The 21,906-nt window shown below is 35.0% G+C and overlaps 4 protein-coding genes across 4 annotated transcripts; 1 reads left to right on the top strand and 3 right to left on the bottom strand.

Moving 5' to 3' along the window:
- Positions 1–205: 205 nt before the first annotated feature.
- On the bottom strand, positions 206–3,436 carry LOC107406865 (F-box/kelch-repeat protein At3g61590). Its single transcript, XM_016014078.4, has 2 exons — positions 2,859–3,436; positions 206–1,642 (listed from the first exon to the last, which is right to left on the bottom strand). The coding sequence occupies exon 2, from the start codon at positions 1,617–1,619 to the stop codon at positions 402–404; it is 1,218 nt and encodes a 405-aa protein (XP_015869564.1). The 5' UTR covers positions 1,620–1,642; positions 2,859–3,436; the 3' UTR covers positions 206–401.
- A 6,343-nt stretch (positions 3,437–9,779) lies between these two features.
- On the bottom strand, positions 9,780–11,344 carry LOC107423736 (uncharacterized). Its single transcript, XM_016033351.4, has one exon. It carries the CDS (start codon positions 11,017–11,019, stop codon positions 10,225–10,227), a length of 795 nt encoding a protein of 264 aa, XP_015888837.2. The 5' UTR covers positions 11,020–11,344; the 3' UTR covers positions 9,780–10,224.
- A 98-nt stretch (positions 11,345–11,442) lies between these two features.
- LOC107423735 (BAG family molecular chaperone regulator 6) lies at positions 11,443–16,604 on the bottom strand. The gene is made up of 3 exons (XM_016033350.4): positions 16,392–16,604; positions 13,727–15,765; positions 11,443–13,297 (listed from the first exon to the last, which is right to left on the bottom strand). Exons 2-3 carry the CDS (start codon positions 15,710–15,712, stop codon positions 11,585–11,587), a joined length of 3,699 nt encoding a protein of 1,232 aa, XP_015888836.3. The 5' UTR covers positions 15,713–15,765; positions 16,392–16,604; the 3' UTR covers positions 11,443–11,584.
- Positions 16,605–20,158: 3,554 nt separating this feature from the next.
- On the top strand, positions 20,159–21,333 carry LOC107423724 (acidic endochitinase-like). Its single transcript, XM_025076779.3, has one exon. The coding sequence runs from the start codon at positions 20,248–20,250 to the stop codon at positions 21,145–21,147; it is 900 nt and encodes a 299-aa protein (XP_024932547.3). The 5' UTR covers positions 20,159–20,247; the 3' UTR covers positions 21,148–21,333.
- The last annotated feature ends 573 nt before the right edge of the window (positions 21,334–21,906 follow it).

The raw sequence follows: 21,906 nt of genomic DNA on the forward strand, positions 1-21,906 counted from the left end.
GCCAAAGCCTAAAAATTAAATATATAAAATAAAATAAAGTAAGAAGAAAAAATATCAACCTTAGTTTAGTATTTCCAAAGAGGCAAAGAATAAGAATCCCACATTCATTGATTAATAGCTACTAGCGAGGTAAATTACCAACATTATTTTATATATATATATATATATATATATATATTTTTTTTTAAAAAAAAAGCTACAGGCGTGGTATTTCCAAATGCAAAGAATAAGAATCCCATAATCATGAATGAGCAGCTTTCGCTGCAAGTTACATTTTGTAATAAAAATTTCAAAACACTGATTTCATATTATAAAGGAAACAAATAGGTAACAACTTCGACAAAAGGGGAGGAAAAGCAATACTTTGTCAATGACACCACTTGAATGCACGGAGAATCGTATTAGGGAGCAACTTCAAGTCTGGGCTCAAAACAAAAACCAGTAAAGAGCTGAAGTGGGAACCTCTTTGTCACTGGGCATTTCTGTGACCACTTCCATTGTCTCTGGTTCATGTCAAAGGTAAGTAGAGCTGGAGCTCCGTAGCTCTGAATGTATATGAGATCATCAGTACCACTGCTAGCAAAAACATCATCTAACTCTCCAAATCCTTGGAAAAACTTATGGGGCATGCGAGCAACCTCTTGCCATTCCTTCCCATTTAGAACCCAGATACCAATCCCCTTGATTATGTCTGGCCGATCTGGCTTACCGATTCCTCCTACCATTACTAGCTTCTCCTTCAGGTTCATCAACCGACCACATGTAAGAGGGCATGGTACAGGTACAAAACTCTTTATCAACAACCCATGGGAAGATCGGGTAGAGAGATTGTATGCGATTAGGCCATGACGGTTTTCTGGTGCCCCACCGCCAGTGGAGTAAATCAATAAGTACAAAACCCCACCACATATCACACTCTCGTCCCCAGCTCTCCATCCTGTCAAAACCTCTGCTAAGGAAGTCACCCATATCATTGTTTCTGAATCATATAAATGAATGGAGATGTCCCATTGGAAAAAATTGCCCGGGACTTGCTTAGATTTGACAATCGAGATGGTATAACCATGAGACATCCTGTTGGTTGAAATCGCAAGTGCACTGTAGTCAGAAAATCTCAAACCAGGTGGCTCCTCAAGCTTCTTCCACTGTTTGGTTATAGGGTTGCAGACGCATAACTCACTTCTACTGTCGTTATCCATGGAGCAAACCAAGCCACGAGATGAAGCAATGAACCAATTGGGAGCACGGATACAAGGGAGTTCAATTCCATACCACTTTCGAAGTATGGGATCATAGGCATACCCGATTGCTTCATTAGAGCTTGTAAACATATAATACCATGGTTTTTGTGGTAGAACATGCGCAGAGTTCCACAAAAACCTCCCTGAACTGACAACCTCATGCCATCTTTTGCAAACACAACCTGCTCTGAAAATGCTAGCTATGGGAAGATAGGCTAGGATCCGTTCCAACAAGTCATCAGGCAGAATCAAGTCCACAGAAACTACACTAGTTTCCTTATTGCCTTCATCACTAAGCTCTGAGAATGAATCAAACTCACCAATTTCTCTTGTGATGTCATCAAAGCAATGGCTAATCCATGATGTTTCTCCCTCCATGATCAAGAGTACAAACAAAAAACCTGAGAAAGAAATAGAGATAGACATATGTGACATGAAAAAAAAGGTCTCTTTTCCATCAAACAAGATAAACATATTGCAAATTAGTAATTCAGTTCCACCTGAAATATCTAGAGCATCAAGATTTTCTAAACCTCAGGTCTGTATTTACGCAAATGACAACTTGACAGCATAAAATATAGGCAATTTCAGATGTCAGAAAGCAGAAATTACAATTAAGGAAACCTTTCCCAATGCAGCTGAAAGTAAGCTAACTTGCAGCATCGCAGTAAAAGAGGAGTTTTACACTGACAAGGAGCACTACATAAGAAAATTCCATCTATGACAATATCCAAAACATGAACCCTATTGGCTACTGCAAACGTTTCAACTACCTTGAAGAACTCCATGGGGGAAAATGCTTAGCAATAAGTGTAGAACATTATAACTAGTAATTTTAAAGTGCATGTAATTGAACAACAAAAGTCCAATAAAAAAAGAATATATATATATATATATATCTCTTCCTGCAGAAACGAAAACATTCAGCACAAGACCGTACCTTTCAGATATTCAGATACTTACATTCATACCCAGAAAAAAAATAATATGGGATTTAGACAACTAGGAAAGCAGACATAAATTACCCAGAATGCAATGAATATCAAATTGGAATAATTAGCAGCTAGATATGAAATTATACGAATATGCAGATGAGGTAGTATCAGAAAACGAACGAAATTTGAATACCAAATACAAATTTTGATAAACCACCAGCAAACTTGCAACATTTTAGAAAAAATCCAAATCATCGATCTATTACCAAAAAGGGTAAAGCCAATTAAAAAGACAACTCCCAAATAATAGAAAATGGAACATTTTTGAACACCCGATTCTAAAATGAGACTATGTTAAAACAAAAACAACTGCTGTTTTTCAAAGAAAAAAACTTTGTGCATAGTCTCAACATCAAACCCTAAGAGTGATTAGTGACTAGATAAATAATAATAATAATAATGTTAGGTAGCGGCCGATTCGTCCATGGATACCAATTAATCAAACATCAAACCCCCCAGAACTAAAAAAAACAACAACATCAACATGCTGAACCAATACCAGAGATTAATAACAAAAGCAGATCAATGAAAAACATAGAGAACAAACATAATCAGAAAGACAAAAAAAAAAAAAAGAAAAAGAGAAAAATAGTTCCGGAAATGAAACCCATCAAGAGCACACCTTGCTTGTTGGTTCATCCACCGTCACTGATCAAATGGGTTTGTCCAGATTTGTACAGAGTCGCTAGATTAATGCCAGTGGCGAAAAAATGGCGCAGAAAAAAATATATATATATTTTTTAAAAAAAAGATAACAATGGACTTACAGACCAACCCTACTGTAGGAAATGATTAAACTACATAAAGGAAACAAAATGAGCTAGGAGCAAATTTTTCCTTCAAATGGCAGACAAACATGAAATGGGTTGCTCTAGATTTGGCAGATATCCATGCCTCGGCAACCCATTCAGCGAGAGAGAGAGAGAGAGAGTGAGAGAGAGGTTTTTTGTTTCTTTTCTTTTTCGTTTCTTTTTCGATATAACAAAAACGACAGGCAGGGAATGAAGTGGGAAGGCGGTTTTTCTATAGATGTAGCTTAGAGAGAGAGAGAGAAAGAGGAAAGGCGCGTGCAAGTGCGTGGGTTCTGATTTTCTTTGCAAATGGATCGTATAAAGAGTGAATGAAATTTTTGAGGTGTTATTCAAGCAGTCCATGGATTTTTAATGAGAGAAACAGATACAATAAATAAAATAAAAAATAGAAACTTTTGGATTTTCGCTATAATCAAATTTACCAAAAACCAAAAAAAAAAAAAAAGAACCTTGCAACTTATAATGCTGTCTTACTCACCACCACCCCCCATTTCTGACTTTATTTTATTTTATTTTTTTATTTTTCCCCTTTTTCCCCCTTGTTTTTATCTTTTTTGTTCACCCTTCCACTCCTATTTTTCCCACCACTTTCTCCTTTTTCTTTTTCTTTTTTCGTTTTTTTTCATTTTCCATTTCAATAACTTGTTTTTTTTTTCCTTGGAATTTGGTATATACTTTGCCCACCATTACAAGATTGTCCAAAATACCAGGTCACATGGGGTAACCTTCTTTTTTATTCCCCAATTAGCTTTTAAACAGTAAAAGAAAGGTGCTGGGCCTTGGGGTCCTTTTAGTTGGTTAGAGAAACTCTAAATGGGCCTTCTTTACCTAACAAAAAATCTAATCACTTTTGCTAATTTGCCGAGTCCTAAAACAATTTCTTTCCCTCTGATCCTTACATATGTCCAAGTGCTAAATTGTCCACTACAACAGTAATTCATGCGAGTTAATCTCGTTTTTCAGTTAAAAAAAAAAATTAAAAAATTAAAGTCTCATAGGGATGTATTCAATTTAGAGTTTGATGGATTTAAAATGAATTATAGATTTTAAAAAATTTGATGGATTGTTATGGAATTTTACAGACTTCATAAAGATTTTGTAAAAATACAATTAAATCTTTGGATTTAAAGATGGATTTCATATTGACATCACAATTTCCCTGTTAAAATCCTTTCAAATCCATTAAAATCCATCATTTTTTAAAGTCTTTTAAAATCAATGACTTTTTGAATACCACCAGATTTTAAAAGAATTCTATAAAGTTCTAATTGAATACATCTAGATTTTAATAGACTTTTATAAAATCCATCAAAATCTGAATTGAATATCATTAGTTTGTATGGACTCATTTAAAATCTAAATCGAATACCTCAAAACTTTAAAAGACTTTTAAAATCCTTCAAATTGTAAATTGAATACATCCCCCTCAATCTTCATACCTTTAAGCTTAGTGGCTTAGGTTATTTGCCCCATCAAAATAATCATTTATGGTCTTAATCAACTAAAAGAATGGGGAAAAAAAGCATGAATAATGCATATTAATAACATTATTCTAAATTTATGAGTGCTAATTATTCTTAGTGGATGAAAACAAAATTCCCATGCATTTGTATATAACTATATTTGAAAGTTCATTGACAAGATGATGTAAAGTGTATATCCTAAAAGTTAATGGGGCATTTTAATGGCATATAGCTACTGTATATTCTTTTTTTTTTTCCTTTTTGTTTTTGTTTTGGTGCTTTCGTTTTTTATGTTGTTTTTTGGTTGATAAGAGAACGGTTAGGAAGATAAAACAAGAGAAGGAATAGAACATATACTATAGGATATGCAATCACAATGCTTACCCCTATAAAAACAACCATTTGAAAACATAAAGTTGTATTCATTTTATACATATATATATATATGTATTAGTGATACAATTAATGAATAATACAAACAAAATTGTTTAAATTATGTAGAATTTTATAATCATCTCCACTAATGGGTTGTACGTGGAACCTCATCACCTATCGGAATCAACTCTCTGTTTTGACAATGAAAAAAATAAATAAATAAGAAAAGGGGAAAAAGATGGCTCAAGAGGGAAACCAAGGATCACGCATTTGGGTTTCGTTGACCTTTTTTGAGAAGTGAGTGTTTGTACTTGAAGAAGCAACTCAAAGAAATGGGTAGTGGCATCACCACTATAGCGGGCTAGCAGCCTCTTTCCAGCAAAATCACCCTGTGCAACATTAAGTCATGCCTCACTTCTAATAGTTTATTCACATTCTTTTCCCTAACAATTTTCATAATCAAGTCTAGTTCTTCTTGTTATGCGCGCCTAGATTTTGTCAAGTAAAAGCCACCTTTGCACATTTGAATTTTGTAACATTGAATGAAAGAAAATTACCAAACATATTGAAAGTGATTTATATATATATATATATATATTTATACATTAATATAAGTTTTCTTTCAAACAAATTCTTCTAATCAAATTTTAGCCTTAAAATTATGTAATTTCTCATTCCAATTCCAATAAAAAGAAAACGATGATATTTCTTCTTTAATTTTGTATTTGTAGTTTTTTTGAGTTGGAGAGAGAAAACCGACAGCTTATCGAATAGTATAATGAGTTATATTATATATATTAGCTTAGAAAACTTGGACTTCTAGAGAGTTTGACTCATATTCACCAAAAAAAAAAAAAAAAAAAAAAAAGGACTCTGTTTGACCAACTTTTCCATATCTGAGCCTGGTCTTGATCATGCACCTAATACATGATAGAAAAAAGGAGGGAGTAGTGGAGCTACTGATCACGAAAAAGTGACGATTCATGGGTTGAATATTATTGTAAATTTCATGGGGTTGAGAACAATGAGTGAAAGTAGGCTCAACTGTAAACCAAAGTACTCCTAAAATGCTTAAAGTCTTATATTAGCACAAAATTGTGAGTGTGGTGGGAAAAGGAAGAGAGTTGTGAGTTTCACAATGTGGACAATGTGAATATTTATGATTATGATTAATTATGCTTGGATACAAGATTTCCTTGTCCATGTTCTGGGTATCTCAGCTATGGACTACCAAGAAACAGCTTTTTACCCATGAGTTGGTGGAATGCAATTTGTGGGGTCTTTTTGGTGCACCCACATCCACTTTTTTTTTTCTTTTTTTTAATATATAAATTAGAAACTTAAGGATCCCACCAAATGTCATCTCGTAATTAAAGGATTCTAATAAAACTTTGTTTGGTTTCCATTCATTTAAAAAAAAAAAAAAAGGCTTCCAACGTCTTAAAACAGATAGACTGTGAGATAAAAAAGAATTGAGAGAGTTGAAAGGTCGGCGTATTCTTCCTCCTGACAAAGGCAAAAAGAAGAAGAAAACATAAAAAGTGTTTTTGAAAAGTGGTTTCTCTTCTCTCCCAAGCATAAATATATAAAATATATATTTAAGAATGGTGGGACAAAGCTTTACTTCGGAAGCTGGTAAGGGATACCAATTTGGGTTGACAGAAAAACAAGTTGCCATGTTATTGAACTCTACGCCTTCCAACCTAGAATAAAAGAAAGAAACTAAAAAACATATGCTGATATGACCTTATCCCGAAAATGAAATCTCAATGAGAATTCCGTTATTGAAAAGTAAAAATAAATCTAAGTTTTCTATTTGGATCTTTTTCATTAGCTATAAAATTGGCGAAGTAGAAAATTATAAGTGTACTGAAATAATCCTGCCATTAATTAGCAGTCAAATTTTCTTTTTTTGGGACATAATTCCCCATCGAAAGTTTCTTTTTAAAAAAGATCAGCCGAGTAACATGCATATATATTCTCTCTCCCTCTCTCTCTCTCTCTTTGTTTTTTTTTTTTTCTCGTTCCCTAACAATGCATTTATATTCTCTTGCAAAATATAATTTCCAACTTTGAATTCCAATTGTTGACCAAAATAGAACTTCAAAAGTCAATCCAAAAAAAAAAAAAAAAAGACTCAAATTTGAAAGTTAATAAGAAAAATCCATTTTGGCATGTGGGTGGGTGATATTGCACCATCATAAATATTGACAAGTGAAGTAAGCTTAAAGAGAGAGGGATTTCTCAAAATTAATATGCAAACTGATCATGTGCCAACATCCATGACAGAAAACAGAAAGCTTTTGGGTTTACTTCTCCTTTTTTTTTTTTTGTTTGGGTCCTCCTTTGATTAATACGTGGATTATATTTATGTGAAATTTAACGTAACTTGACATGAATATATAATATTAGGATCTTTAGTTTTTTGATAAAACTTAATTTTATCAAAAATAAAAATAAAACTTAATCAGTAATGTTGTATTTATGATAAATAAAATTAGCTAATAATTATTACCAAAGAAAAAAAAAAAAAGGAAAAAAAGAAGGCTGATATAAAAGTTTTGGTCATAGGTGTGATATTTGAAACTGTACCTAATAAATCACACACTTGACGCACGGGCACACAAAGAAATAAGAAAACCAAGAACAAAATAAATACAAAAAGAGAATAACCCAACGTTTGATGTATCATATAAATTGTGTGGAGGATGATATATGAGAGTTCAAGTGTGGTGTAGGTGAAATGTGATCCGTTGAAAATGACCCTCAGAATAATATGAGACATAATCATACAAAGTCGATACGGGTCATGGCATTGAGGATCCCACTTTCACATGCTACAATTATTCTATTTTTGAAACTAATATTATGTTGTCCATGCTACCATTATTGGTGAAAAACCTGCCACTGCATAATTCGTCTCTTTTTTATTTAATTTTAATTTTTTTTATTTTGTTCAAAAAATGATTTTTATTTTATAAGTTGTAGTAAAAACAAAAAATTTTGTAGAATGCTATAGTACAGTTTTTCTTATTATGTTTTTTGGTTTTTGAATTCTATAATCTTGAAAAAAAAAAAAAGTAAAATATAATCATCGAGGGGTAAAAAAGTGAAAAGAATAGGTGAAAGAACAGCACCCGAAGGTCCAAAAAAAGAAACAAACATGGAAGCGGACCAATAAAAAACCAACACGTCATGGAAATCCCGAACCCAGCCTAGAAACGAGGTTTATATACCAGCGGCAGACAAACGTGGAAGTCATTGCTCTCAACGCCTCACCACCTAAAACTAAACACACATGTGATACACCAGTCTCCAGCGGCAGCAGCAGCGTATAGCTGAGTCGGCGCGAATTCCGGATATTATTATTATAAATCAGCATTCGGCCACGAGGTGATCAACATCATCCTCACTGCTGCAGTAGTGGTCTTCAGACCCTCCTTGCGTCAGAGAAAATAGAAGAAGAAGAAAGAAGAAGAAAAAGGAACATCAAAGATTCAATCTCATAAGACTCATCATCATAGATTCATAGACTCATAGAATGCAATCCCACCACCCACCCCTCCCATGAAAATAAATATTGTACCTTATTATGTGCTTTTTTTATTATAAATTAAATATTTGTGTTGACCGTTGACTGTTACTGTTAATTTTCCCCGATGGCTGCAATGCCAAGCAAATCAAACTCATCAAATTCAAAGGGATTGTATCGTATTTGGCAGTGAAGTCAAAGTAGGTGTTTACTTTATTATTATATTTGGTTTCATTTTCAATCAATCAAATCACTTTCCCTCCGCTCTCCTGTTTAAACTTTTAAAAGCAACGCCCTCTTTCTTCCTCTATTTACTTACTTCTCTTCTGTATTTAATTCCTGTGTCAACTTATTTAGTGCATTTCCTTTTCCTTTATCACCAAATTTACCACTCTAGCTAACTCATTCACTCAAAAAAATCCAAACCACATTTACCAAAAAAAATAAAAATCCAAACCACTCTTCACGGCCTTTTTGGTTATTTGTTTTTTTCCAAATTATTTGCAGGCAAGGCCTGGAGAAACGAAGAACATTCGGTTTTGGGTACTTGACTCCCAGACATTGTGTGTTTTTTGCACACTGAGATATCTATCGTTTGTTTATACGGACAATCTAATTCATAATTGGGTGTTTTTGTCGTATCGTCAACAAATTTCTTATAATGCCGCTTCGAATGAGTAAACCAACCTCCTTGTTAGCCATATTGTGACACTTCTCATATGAACTACATTTTTTTTTTTTTTTTTTTTTTTTTTTTTGATATTGCACGGCTAGCTCATGCGACTTTAAGCCTACTCTATCTTACGTTTTCAAGTCTAAGGCGATAAGGCCTTTAATGGGAAATGTCATTTTCATTGGCTTTTTCCAAACTCAATGAATATATAAAATTTCTAATAATCAATATCAATATCAATATTATATTTTGACATTGCGTTGTTAATTATATAAATTAAAAAATAATATAAATTAATTATAAATATTATTAAATGATACCGACATCCATTCTTATCAATTAAAAATAAAATTACAATAATTAAATGATAAAGTAAAAAGAAAATGTCAAATAATGATGGGCCGTACAAATTTTATTATAACGAAAATCACTATCATATGTTCTACCTCACCTAGGCTCGTTTTCATTTCTCAATACAAAATTGGGTCTTGGTTAAGCCCACCAATTGACTACTACGATCCAAACACCCAAATGCTGACCAATTTTATCAAAAATAAAAATATAAAAAAGAATAATTGAAAAATCAAATGTAGACCAAAACGCAATTGAATATGAAAATATAAATGTAAGGTTGCATCACAATTTCACAGTCTATAAGACATGTTTTAGATGTCCTAACTCCAAGGGGTAATGTGTGTGTGTATATATATATATATATATATATTCACCTACTAGTTTCGGATATCAAATAAAAAAACCAAAAAGTGATTAGTTTAACAGAAAAAAGAGATAATATACATACAAATTAAGGGAAGAAGAAGTAACGCATTGCTTTTTATTCAAATCTTAGTAAAAAGAAGAGAAGACGATTTTAGTATTCTTTTCTTGTATGGAAATCATGACCACTCTACCCACTATAGCCTGGTGCCTACTCTACAATTACAACTTTTACTAGGGAGATCAAAGTCGAATGGAGCATGAGGGTATTCGATGTCTGCAACGTATCAACTACATCTCCACCTTTCAGTCTTCATTGCAAATTTCTGATCCAAACGGTGAAAATCTAAAGATTTTTATTTTTATTTATTTTTATCTTTTTATTTTATTTTATTTTATTTTTTTCTTACCCTTTTTCACCTATCTCTATTTTCGGGCCCACCGAACGAGTCCATATTCTGATCGCACGGACCAAGATGGACCTTCCTTTGCAACAACAAGCCGCACAAGAATCCCGAGGCGTAAGATGAATTCTTCAAGCTCTTGTTTCCCGCCACATCTCTGATTGAATTCCAATCCTTGAGCGCCGTCGATGCAGCTGACGACGACGAGGTCGATGATTCGCTGCTGTCCGAGCAGGCAGGCGATTCAGCAAAAGACCGATCCGAAAAGCCGCCACAAGAATTCTCCTTCTCCGATTCCCTCCGGCGATCCTTCCCGCGCTTGTGTCTGTGGCTTTTTCCCATCAGATCGCGGTAGCTGATAGCCGAGATATTTCGCAGGGCGGGGAAATCCGAGCGGTCCATAACCATCGCGCCGACGTTCAAAACGCCGTGGAACCTGCCGGAAGGTCGCCGGATTTGTAGAGCCGTGAAGGACGGGATTTTGGCGTGGATATTAAGGAAGTTGCTGAGGAGGAATCGGACGGTACCGATCAAGTTGTCGCGTACGCAACTTACGCCGTAAATCTCGACTGAGACAGCAGAGGTCTCGCAGGAGAGGAACTCAGGGGAGACTTGGAAGAGGAAGCGATCGTTCCAGGTAGGGTTCTCGCCGCCGACTCGATCGACTTCGGTGCGAAGCTTGATGGAGGGGTCGATCCAAGCGAGCGCGTACGTCTGCATTCTCCACAAGTGCCCAGACGGCAATTTGATGCCTTGCGCAGAGATTAGGTTAATCTCCAGCACGCATTTCTCTTCTTCTTTCTTCATCGTCCGGCGAATGTGAAAAAGCCGTGAATTCGTTCAAGAAAGGTAGTGAGCCTCCCCAACTGCCTATCTCTTGAACTCAAGAAAATGACAGTTCCGGCTTCACGTGCCGGTGAAGAAAGAAAGAAACGAGCAAGAGAGAGAGAATAAAGAAAAATGAATATACGACGAAAAGGAATATTGGGGAATTTACTCTCAAGGTTGTTTGGGTTAGGCTGGGCCGGAACAAGGTTTGTTTTTGTTATTGGGCTGTGAACCGTTGAATTCACTCAATTAACTCACTCAATTACTCAAATTAGAAATTTTTTTGCTTTTTTGTTTGTTTGTTTGTGTTTTTGATTTCATTAAAGGCTGTAGAATTGTTGCCTACAGGGGCAAAAGCCCAACGTCCAATAAAACATATAAAGTTTCCACATAACTAGAAAATTACGCTTAAAATATTTTAGCTCTCTATTATTTATATATATATATAGAAAAACATAACCCATATTAAGATGCAACAAAATTCAAGCTCATACACACTGTTATCCATTAAAAAACCAAAGAGACAGAAAAAAAAAAAAACTGATTAAACTGCAACACCAACGACCCTCCCCTTGATGGGTGGAACATTTGACCGTTTGACGAGCCTTGTCCTTGGTTTCTTCTTCCTAGTAGTTGCCAGTTTTTTCTCCAGGTCTTTCACTCGTCCAGTGAGGTTGGATATACAATCTAATTGTTCCTTCCCTGCTTCCAATAACTTCTCCATCATTTCCTTTAATTTCGCATTCTCTTCTTTAAGTTTTTTATTGGTTTCGGACTCTTTCCCAGTTCCATCAACGGACAGTGGGCCGTCAGTTGGTGACGCAGGCAATGACTCTCCTTTCTGTTCGACATGTTCAACATGCACTACATCCTTGGTCGTTTCAAATCCAGCTTCCTGGTCTTGAATCTTCTCATTTTCCATATATTCCAATTCACCGCCTTCAACTACATCTTTTCTCTCTTGTGTCTCTTTTCCCTCCTCCTCCATGGTTGTTATTGACGGCAGATCGTTATCTTGTTCGTTATTCTCAATTGGCTCTTCTTTACCTCTTGCAGTATCTTCTGGATTTCCCTTCTCAAATGAGACCATTAGCTGAGATTCTGCTGGTTCTCGGACATGGTTAACGATTTCATTTATTTCCTGATGCTCTGTTTCTCCTTCAGGCGCTAAACAGCCAGGGAGTTCCTTATCATCCTCACATACAACCTTTACACATTCCTCTGGTTCAACAACGCTAGGGTGCTCAGCTGCTTCATTTGGCTGCTTACTTTCCTTTTCAGTCGGCAGCTCTGATGGATTTAAATCAATAGTGCCTTCACATTCATTTTTGACTAGTACATCGTCATTCTTCTCCATTTCAGCTTCTCCGCACTTCCCAAGCTCAGACAATGCAGCGTCTCCATCAATTAATCCCACGGGTACTTGTTCAATCGACATATCTGCATCTTTACTAGGAGCCATTGCACCATCAGTATCTGTTGGGGAAGTTCCTTCCAATACACGTTCAACTTTTGAAGCCTGTGGAACTTCATTCTTGTCCATTTCAATTTGTTTGTCTACTTCAAACTCTGTTGTAACAGGCTTGTCATCAATCATTCCATGAGGCAGTTCTTCAAGATCTTTTGTCTGCGTGCATGTCACATGGGAAGCCTCCAAGCTAGTTCGTTGAATCTCAGAATCAGTTGTTACTTCTACTGCTAATGGAACTTGGACAAATTGGTTGGGGTCAGAAGCATCCTCTGGCTTATCTGTCTTTGTTACCATCATTGAACTAGCTTCAAGCTCTCCATTGACTACCTCATCTCTAGGTTCCATTAAGATTTCTACATTGCCTTCTCCATGCTTGGTTTCATCAACTGCCATCGGTAGAGTTTGAAGATCATCTTCCACATTCGTGGGTTGGACATTATTCTCAGAGAGAGAATCTGAAGCTTCCTCAATTTTCAAACTAGGCTCTGAATCAGTCACGTGAGGCAGCTGAGCTTCGCATGGTTTTGTTGAATCATGACTGCTTACATACACATCCTGAAGTGAACTTTCCTTCTCATCATGTTCTATTGCTTCCTGTTTTTCCTGCTTTTGCATGGATTCTCTGTTTTGGACTTCTGCATCAATGTTTTCCGCAAGTTTAGAGGTAGAAACCTTTGTTTCAGGTTCTTGGAAATTTTTAATCACAAGAGAGTCGAGCTTCTCCTGAAGAGTTACAAGCTCTCTTGCCAAGGATTTTCTGATGTCTCTTAGACCTGGAGGCAAACCCTATTAAACCAAAACAAAAAAAGTTAAAAATTAAATAAGCATGTATTCTATCTATTGGCAAGAGATGTACAAATAAAAGATGCACATAATTAGCATTTATAAGACATTTCAAATTAATGCATTATTCTGGCAGACTCTAAATTTTACGACATAAGAAGAATAAAAATATAAAAAAAAGAAGTTATATTTCCGTATTCTTCTACAGCAATAAGAAGTTATGAACTAATCCAAAACCTATGTCAACAGTTTTTTCTATGTGTTACTCATGCAGACTTGATGTGGACATACGTGCGAGTTGTGCCGTGACTGCCAGCTTAATGGATTATGAATATATATTATTAGACGAGTTTTCTACGAGTTAATAATTTTCACAAGATAATGGTAAACAGCATACCAAAAAATATTAACAAAAACCAACAAAATACATACCTGAATGGCATCCAATTTCAGCAGAAGTCTCATTATGGTCTCTCCAATTACCACTTTCTGCTTATTATCAATTTGGATGTTGTAAGATGACTCCAAAGCTTGAATGTGGTTTCGAACATCAACCAATTGTTCACGAATTTCAGCTATTTGTTTCAGTTTCTTCAATGGCTCCCATCTTCTCACATCAAACCCACGGTATGCTGACTGAATAGCAACAGCTGCCTCCACATCTGATAAGGTCTTCTTTTCAAGCTTCCCTTCCTCATGAAGTGATTTTGCTGCGTCTGTAGCTTTTCTTAACTCTTTTGCTTCCTCAGCTGCTGCATTGCTCACCTTGCTTGCTTCTTGATCCTCTTTAATCGGACACTCAGTTCCCTCTTCCCCAGTTTTATCAAGAACTAGCTTAGTGCAGACGTCAGCCATGGGCTGCATTGGCAGGTTGATAGGAACCTGGGATACATCCATTTGATCTCCATCATCGTTTCCACTGATTTCCCTTTCTGTACCTTCAATTACCTTTTTCTCCTTTTCATTTGGTTCTACCTCATTACTGCAGCTGGAAACCTGTTGTGCTTTTTCATCTAGGCAAGCAGAGGCACCTACAGTGTCATTTGTATCCTTTTCTGAATGGCTTTTTGAATCAGGACTCGGAGACCGCGAACTCCCCTTTTTCTTCCTTGGCAAAGGATCAACTCTAAGACAAACAGGTGGCAGCTTAGGCGTTTTGGGTGGGGATGAGGATCTTCTGTCATTGCTTTCTGAAGACTTATTCACTGGAACACTTCTTCCTCTTTCCTTAGTTTCTTCAGACTTGTCCACCTCATGTTCATCAATTTGTTTCACAGGAATAATTTTATGATTAGCAATTTTCTTCTTCTCTACTCCACTCTGGGCAGCGAGGTTCTCTTCGTTTACTCCAGACATGTGGGTGCTGCTGCCATCACCAGGATGCTTCTCTGGAACAACATTGAATGTGGATGGTGGATTTTCTTCATATTTTATATTGCAGTTTACATCGTTACTACCCTTCTTCCCAGCATCTTCATGCTTATTTTCCAAAGGAGGCATCCAAATAATAGGAAATGGAAATTGTTTCTTTATTTCATCGCTTTGCTGATCCTTAGCGCCATTCCTATCCCTGCTGTCATCCTGTTTGTCATCATTCTTTCCAACTTCATCCTGTTTGTTATCATAAGGCATCCAGATAACAGGAAACGGCAGCTCCTTCTTTTGCCCCTTACCCTGCTGATCATGCATTCTCTTCCCATCTTCACCATGCATTAAAGACCTAAGGTTGTTTATTTCAAGAGGTAACCATCCATTCCTGATTCCTCGTTCCTGTTCACTAGATTTTAAACTCTCACTCTCAGGTTGCTTTGTTTTAGGTGGAACCTTTTCCTGCTCTCTTACTTCTGGCTCAATGGACTTCCTCTGCCCTTTATTATGCAAATACTCTTGAGGAATCCAGACAATAGGGTGTGGCTGGTTTTTCATCTGAATTGGGACCACAGAGTCACCCTCTTTCTTTTCCACAACGTCTGGTTCTTGTTCCTCAATCTTCACACTTTTTTCTTCCTTGGGGTTGTAGAAATGATGAGGGCAGCCACAGCAGTGGTTGCTCCCGGGCACGTTCTTTTCATATTCGTATCTAGGCAGGTCTACGGAATAATGCGGTGGGGGAGCATAATAAGCAGGATAGGCTTCACCGTATGGTGTTGGGTAGCCTCCACAGAAGTGCATCGGTGATGGCATCGGAGCCGGAACATAAGGTCTGGAACCATAATAGCCAGAGAAGTTACCATGGTTGCAGCAGGAATGACAAGGCATTGTATAGCCATAGTTGCCACCGTGAGGCCAAGGCTCATATATGGTACCAGGCTTGGCTGGATCCACTGGCATAGGAGTTGGGAAGGCCTGATATGGAGTGAAAGGGGTTTGGTTTCTTTGGAAAGGGTACGACTCCATGCATCTATAGTGAGGCATCATCTTCACCAACTCCTTTGAATTGCAAACCACCAAAGATAAAAAGCTTGTTGGCTCTGATATGAGAAAAATAAAAAAAATAACATAAATCAATACAAAAACTATTTCTGGATACACCGGATTACCTCTTAATAGAACATCATAAGGCACCTCTTAGCAAACAACACCGTTCGTGAAATATTGAAAATATAGAAAAATCAAGTTCACACAAACGGATCACCCCTCTCTTAACAAAACAAAGTTATTAGAAACCCTCTGTTTCTTATGGAGTTAAAGTCTTTCATTTTTGTATCACCTAAAATCCGCAATGGCAGCCAATCAAGAATACATTTCGGATCAACATATATATATATAAAGAAAAAAAGAAAGCAGACATTTCAATTTAACAACAGCGAAATGAGTTCTTTTTTTTTTCCATGAGAATCGAGAATAAGCCAAGATTGCAGAATAAAAAAAATTCTGCATTGACAACCATTTATCAATCACATCTCAATAAAAAAACTCTATTGAGATATTCTGATCACATTTATGAGAATCTAAGTTATGTCTCATTTCAATGCCATTTTCATATCAATAAAACAGAGAAGATATAGATGCAAAAAACTTCAATTCTAAGGAAAGAAAAAAAAAAAAAATTTAAAAAAAAAGAGAAAAACTACGAGAACAGAAAAGCTAAACTTACAGTTTTGAAGTTGCTTGAGCAAATTATAAACGCGTTAGAAGAAAGCGAAGTGAAAGAAAATGCTCCAACCAAACGGTTCCGCAATCCAAATGACTCAGTTGTCGGTGCAAATCGGTCCGCAAACCCGAAGAGGAAACAAACACGCTTTTTTGTTCTCTGTTTCTCTTTTTCGCAGTTTCTGTCTGAGATTTTGAAGCTCTGGATATTAAACCTTTATATTACGAACGTTGAAATGGCAAAAATAAAAAAAATCTAATCCGTTGTCTTCAACTTCCAGAGGTTTCTCGCGTCACCTAACGGTGAACAATCTGGATATTTCTTTACACGTAATACCATGTCGTCTTCATCCACGTGTCAGCTGATTTGATCATCAATGCGGTCGTTCGTATAATTTGTCAAGTGGCCATCATATACGCTAGAATTTTCTGGACGTTTCATGGACATTGATATGGCTATATTTCTAAATTCATATTAAGATCTATTCATGCTTCATAATGTGTTCAAAATTGAACAACTAAATTCTCAGGTTAGATATTTCAATTTATATGGTTCTCTAATGTGAAAAAAAAAAAAAAGTATAATTCATAACAATTAACACAACGATATGGCTCTTAAGGGAATTTTTTTTTTTTCAATTTTTTTTTTGTTTTGTTTTTTTGGCTTCAATTTAAGGAGTTCTATCTATGCACTTATCAGAAAGTAATGTACATCATATAGGTATTCAGGACATTACGTACATATTAACCAATAATTTTAAAATCATGGAGTGTCTAATTAATTTTCAAATCTCATCCTTTATTTCCAATTGTGGGATGGCTAATATACGACTAGATAAACTTTTATTATCGTTTTCTTTTTCTTTTGCAAGGAACAACTGGATAAGCTTAAACTAGAAAATAGTCTTCTCCATTAAATTTTATCAATAAAAATGCAAAGGCGCAAGGGCAACTCAGTGCTATAACTGTTAATCATTCATTTGATGGAGCTTGTTCTTAGGCCATATATTCCTAATGCCCATGAATATATATAGCATGCACGCATGTTTAAATTTCAGTCACAATATAAAAAAAAAAAAAAAAAAGGTAGTCCAATTTAGTGTGGATCATTGACAAGTTGATCTTGTTATTAAGACACATTATCCGTAATAACTATGAATATATAGCATATGCATGTTGCAAGTAGCCCCAGCAACAAGGTAGCCAAGATCTAATATAAGGGGTGGCTTGATAAGTTTTTTCTTTTTTTTCCCATATGAACTTTTACAGTACAAGGTAATTTTATTAATTAAGAGTACACAAAGTTAGTAGAAGAAGATGGTGAATTTTGAATATACATATAATACAATACATTAATTTCGTTTTAGAGTAACAATAGTGAACTTTACCTTTAAATGTATACGAACACAATACATTAATTTAAAAAAACGAAAAAGAAAAGACAACAATATTATATATGCATTATTATTTATTTATTTATTTATTTATTTATTTTTTTGAAGAGGATAATTATTTGAGAAAACAGTGCCTAAATTATTGGACTGTCCCATAGGAATATATTTTACACCAATTAATACTATTATATATATCTATTATATCAATAAGTAAACTATATAAAATATATATATATATATATATATACTATATGGTGATATTATTGATATTGTTAGTATACAACATTATTGTATTTTCTTTTTCATTTCTTAAATAAATGTATTAATTAATGATAAATGATTTAATAGTATCAATTGATGATAAATATATTATTAATATGTATCAAATACAAATATATGGTCAATGAATTATAAATATTTTTTGAGAATAATATAATGTCATATATTTATTTATACTATATATATATATATATATATGTAGATATATTTTTAATTTAAGTTGGGTGGGCTTGAGCCCATCCTGGCCTTTGGGAAGTTCTGTCTCTGATTAGAATCCTGCTCAACTTGAATATTTTGATAACCCAACTTTAAAGCCTCGTTTAGGCCGTAAAATAAAAACCCCAAGCTTCAGCAAATATGCAACTAGGTTTACCAATATTAACAGTAAAACCACCAAAGCCAACAACCATTGTGATCTATAATCATCCTTCCAACACTAGTTTCATTTGAACTTGAAATACAACTCCCAGCAGTGCTTAGTTAACAAAAAACCATATCAGGAGCTTTCCAAGCTAGACACCATGCCTCCTTCCTATCACAATCATTTACAGGAATGTTATTTTTATGCATAGCTTCTAATGACTCTCTCATGATTATTTGGCCACATGAATCCTTCTTCAAAAATGTGCTTGCAAGGCCATTTTTCAAATCAACCAACAACCCACAACAAAAAGCTGATCCCAATCAACCAAATCAGTTGAAGAATCCAGCAGCACTTTAGCTTAATTTTTCCTTCAAATTAGTTAACATTGAGCTAGCCAATCCTCACAGTTATAACTGAAGAAAGATGAATCTAAATCAATCATACCTAATAAAACTCAAATTTCTTTAGCATATTTGTAATCTCTTAAAGAGCTCAATCTGTGTTCTTCAAGACAATAAAAAATAGAACAACTACTCTCCAAAGCCAGGATTTGTTTCTTTCTATTAGCGTTGGTAAGGATTTTGACATGAACACGGAGGCAACAAAAATATTGAACTCTAGGCAAAACATTCAAGTTCCAAATAGAATACCATTCCCATTTAACAATATACCTTATCAAAATTCTCCCGACATATTGTATGCACATTTTACAGTAAAATATCCCATAAAAGATAATTTAAAAAATATGTTCATCTTGTCCTCTACGTCGTCGACAAAACAAATGGGAATATTGAAGATATCATGTGTTACGTGACTAGGAACTAACAAATTAATGTCTTCCATTTAGCCAAAAAAAAAAAAAAAACAAAAAAAACAAAAAAAACAAAAAAAACAAAAACAAATTAATGTCTTCCGACATCTATTTACGGTACTTTTATCACATTTTCTACTTTAAGATTCCAATCAATATTAAAATTTATTTAATGTCTTGGTCATCTATGATGAGGCTTCACATTTCTACACCATGGAGATACCAGAGACGCACGCAAATTAAGTAGTACCAGATCAGCAATCCAATAGTGATCCTAATTATTTTTTTTGGAATTCTGAAAGCGAAATAGTCCACATATTTTTAGATCTTTTAGCACTGGATTTATTGGCTGGAAAGCAGTAAATTATTTAATTAGCTAATTCACATGATTTATGATTTATTTTACCAATAATGTTAAAGTTATAAAAATATTTATCAAATTTATTTATTAAATGATATAACAGATGATGCAGAATTATTTATTTGATTTATTTTTTTTATTTATATTTATTTAAAAATTTATTTTTTTCATATTTAGATTATTTGAATATATTAATTAATAATATTTTATCACGTATTTTTTGATAAATAAATTTGTTAAACATTTTGATACATGTATCATTACATATTTTATATATATATATATATATATATTATATATATATATATATATATATATATATGAAAGAGGTTTATAGTTTATATATTCCAATAATTATGTTCCAATTAATTTTGTAATCTAAAAGCAAAAAAATGTATTCATTAATATAAGAAGATATGCACTAATTCATATATTTTCCGCTGCCACAAGCTCAGTTTTTCCCACAGATATTAGTGCTCCCGATGAGATAGTGTTGTATCCATTAAGTAGTGTAAGGATGACCTTATGAGGTCTAGCCAGTAAACCCGCGTGCCGACAAAGATATGGTCATAAATTCCAATTTTCCAAATGGATCTCTATAAATAAGTTCGTCCCTTGCAATCCTTTGATATCAATCTCGTTAATATTACCATGGCCTGCAAAAGCAAATTACTTTCTCAAACCCTTCTTTCCCTACTGGCTTTACTTGCCTTGTTTTGCAAGTCAGATGCTGGAAGCCTTGTGATCTACTGGGGCCAAAATGAAAAAGAAGGAACGCTGACCGATCTCTGTGCCACTGGAAGATACAACATTGTCAACATAGCATTCCTGTCAACATTCGGCAATGGCAAAAAACCACAAATCAACTTAGCCGGTCACTGCGATCCCACCATAAAAGGCTGCCAAAGAGTGAGCACTGACATCCGATACTGCCAAAGAAGAGGAATCAAAGTCCTGCTCTCCATCGGAGGAGGTGACCGTACCTACACTCTCTCTTCTGCATCTGATGCTCGAACCGTGGCAGACAATATATGGAATAACTTCTTAGGGGGTCAATCGAATTCCAGACCACTCGGTGATGCAATACTGGACGGCGTAGATTTCGACATCGAGAGAGGTAACACTTACTATGCTGCACTTGCTAAGAGGCTATCGGAGCTTAGCAAAAATTCAGGGAGGAAATACTACTTGAGTGCAGCACCGCAGTGTCCATTTCCTGACAGTGACCTGAATGATGCACTTTCCACTGGCCTATTTGACTATGTTTGGGTTCAATTCTATAACAACCCTCCTTGCCAGTACAGCTCTAGCAATGTAAATGCTTTCGAGAATGCATGGGAACAGTGGAACTCAATTCCCGTTGGCAAGGTCTTTGTTGGACTTCCGGCTTCGCGTGCAGCAGCTAAAAGTGGTTTTGTGACGCCGCAGGTGCTTATATCACAAGTACTGCCTCTTGTTAAGAAGTCTGCCAAGTATGGAGGAGTTATGCTTTGGGACAAGTATAATGACGATCAGAGTGGATATAGTTCCCAAATCAAGAGAAATATCTGAAAGTTCAAAACCCACCCCTTACTATTCTAAACTATGTTCGGTTTTATATGTAAGTACTGCTAATAAAATGACCTTCAGTAATATTGGGAAGGTCCTTCAGGTTGGTAGGTGGGTGAGAAGGTTACGTTGGACTACTTGTACCTTTTTATTTGCATCTCTGAGTAATATATGAACAATATTTTGATATCTTCACAACTTAAAATAGGATTTAATAACAAACAGATACTACAATTTACATATATATATATAGTGATACTGCTATTTTAATGTTTTTGGTAAATAATGACGCTACTGATTAAACAAATATATAAGACAAACAAGGTTACATCTTGGCAGAATATTTGATGAGCAATATATAATTTGTTGATGACGGGGTTAATTCACATAATGATCTATGAATCTTGCAAGGCATCCGGACCGACCTCTGTAACTATATGTATAACTTGCTCCCAAATTCATGGCTTTATGTTCCATTTATCAAAAGATATGATTATAACTTTAAATAGCATCGGCTAATTCAACATGACTATTTAGTTAATTAAAACTTGCCAATGAAAGGCATATGCACCAAGTGAATATTTTGACTGTATATATATATATATATATTATGTTTCTTAGTTATCGATCGAGGCCGTGTTTATATCACAGTAGGTAGTAGCTGTTATGAAAGCGAGGTATAGGACACTCAATTACAGCTGAAGTTGGAATGAAAAAATGACATAAAATATTCAAATAAAATGTACACAAAATATGGCAATT

The sequence above is a fragment of the Ziziphus jujuba genome, chromosome 7, assembly GCF_031755915.1.
Source record: "Ziziphus jujuba cultivar Dongzao chromosome 7, ASM3175591v1".
Classification (NCBI taxonomy): domain Eukaryota; kingdom Viridiplantae; phylum Streptophyta; class Magnoliopsida; order Rosales; family Rhamnaceae; genus Ziziphus; species Ziziphus jujuba.

What these genes read in the sequence shown, in the direction of transcription:
- LOC107406865 (XM_016014078.4), bottom strand. Translation starts at nt 1,619, where the DNA reads ATGGAGGGAGAAACATCATGGATTAGCCATTGCTTTGATGACATCACA.
- LOC107423736 (XM_016033351.4), bottom strand. Translation starts at nt 11,019, where the DNA reads ATGAAGAAAGAAGAAGAGAAATGCGTGCTGGAGATTAACCTAATCTCT.
- LOC107423735 (XM_016033350.4), bottom strand. Translation starts at nt 15,712, where the DNA reads ATGATGCCTCACTATAGATGCATGGAGTCGTACCCTTTCCAAAGAAAC. An exon ending in TGAAATTGGATGCCATTCAG is followed by an intron (nt 13,298 to 13,726) that starts GTATGTATTTTG and finishes TTGGTTTAATAG; the next exon opens with GGTTTGCCTCCAGGTCTAAG.
- LOC107423724 (XM_025076779.3), top strand. Translation starts at nt 20,248, where the DNA reads ATGGCCTGCAAAAGCAAATTACTTTCTCAAACCCTTCTTTCCCTACTG.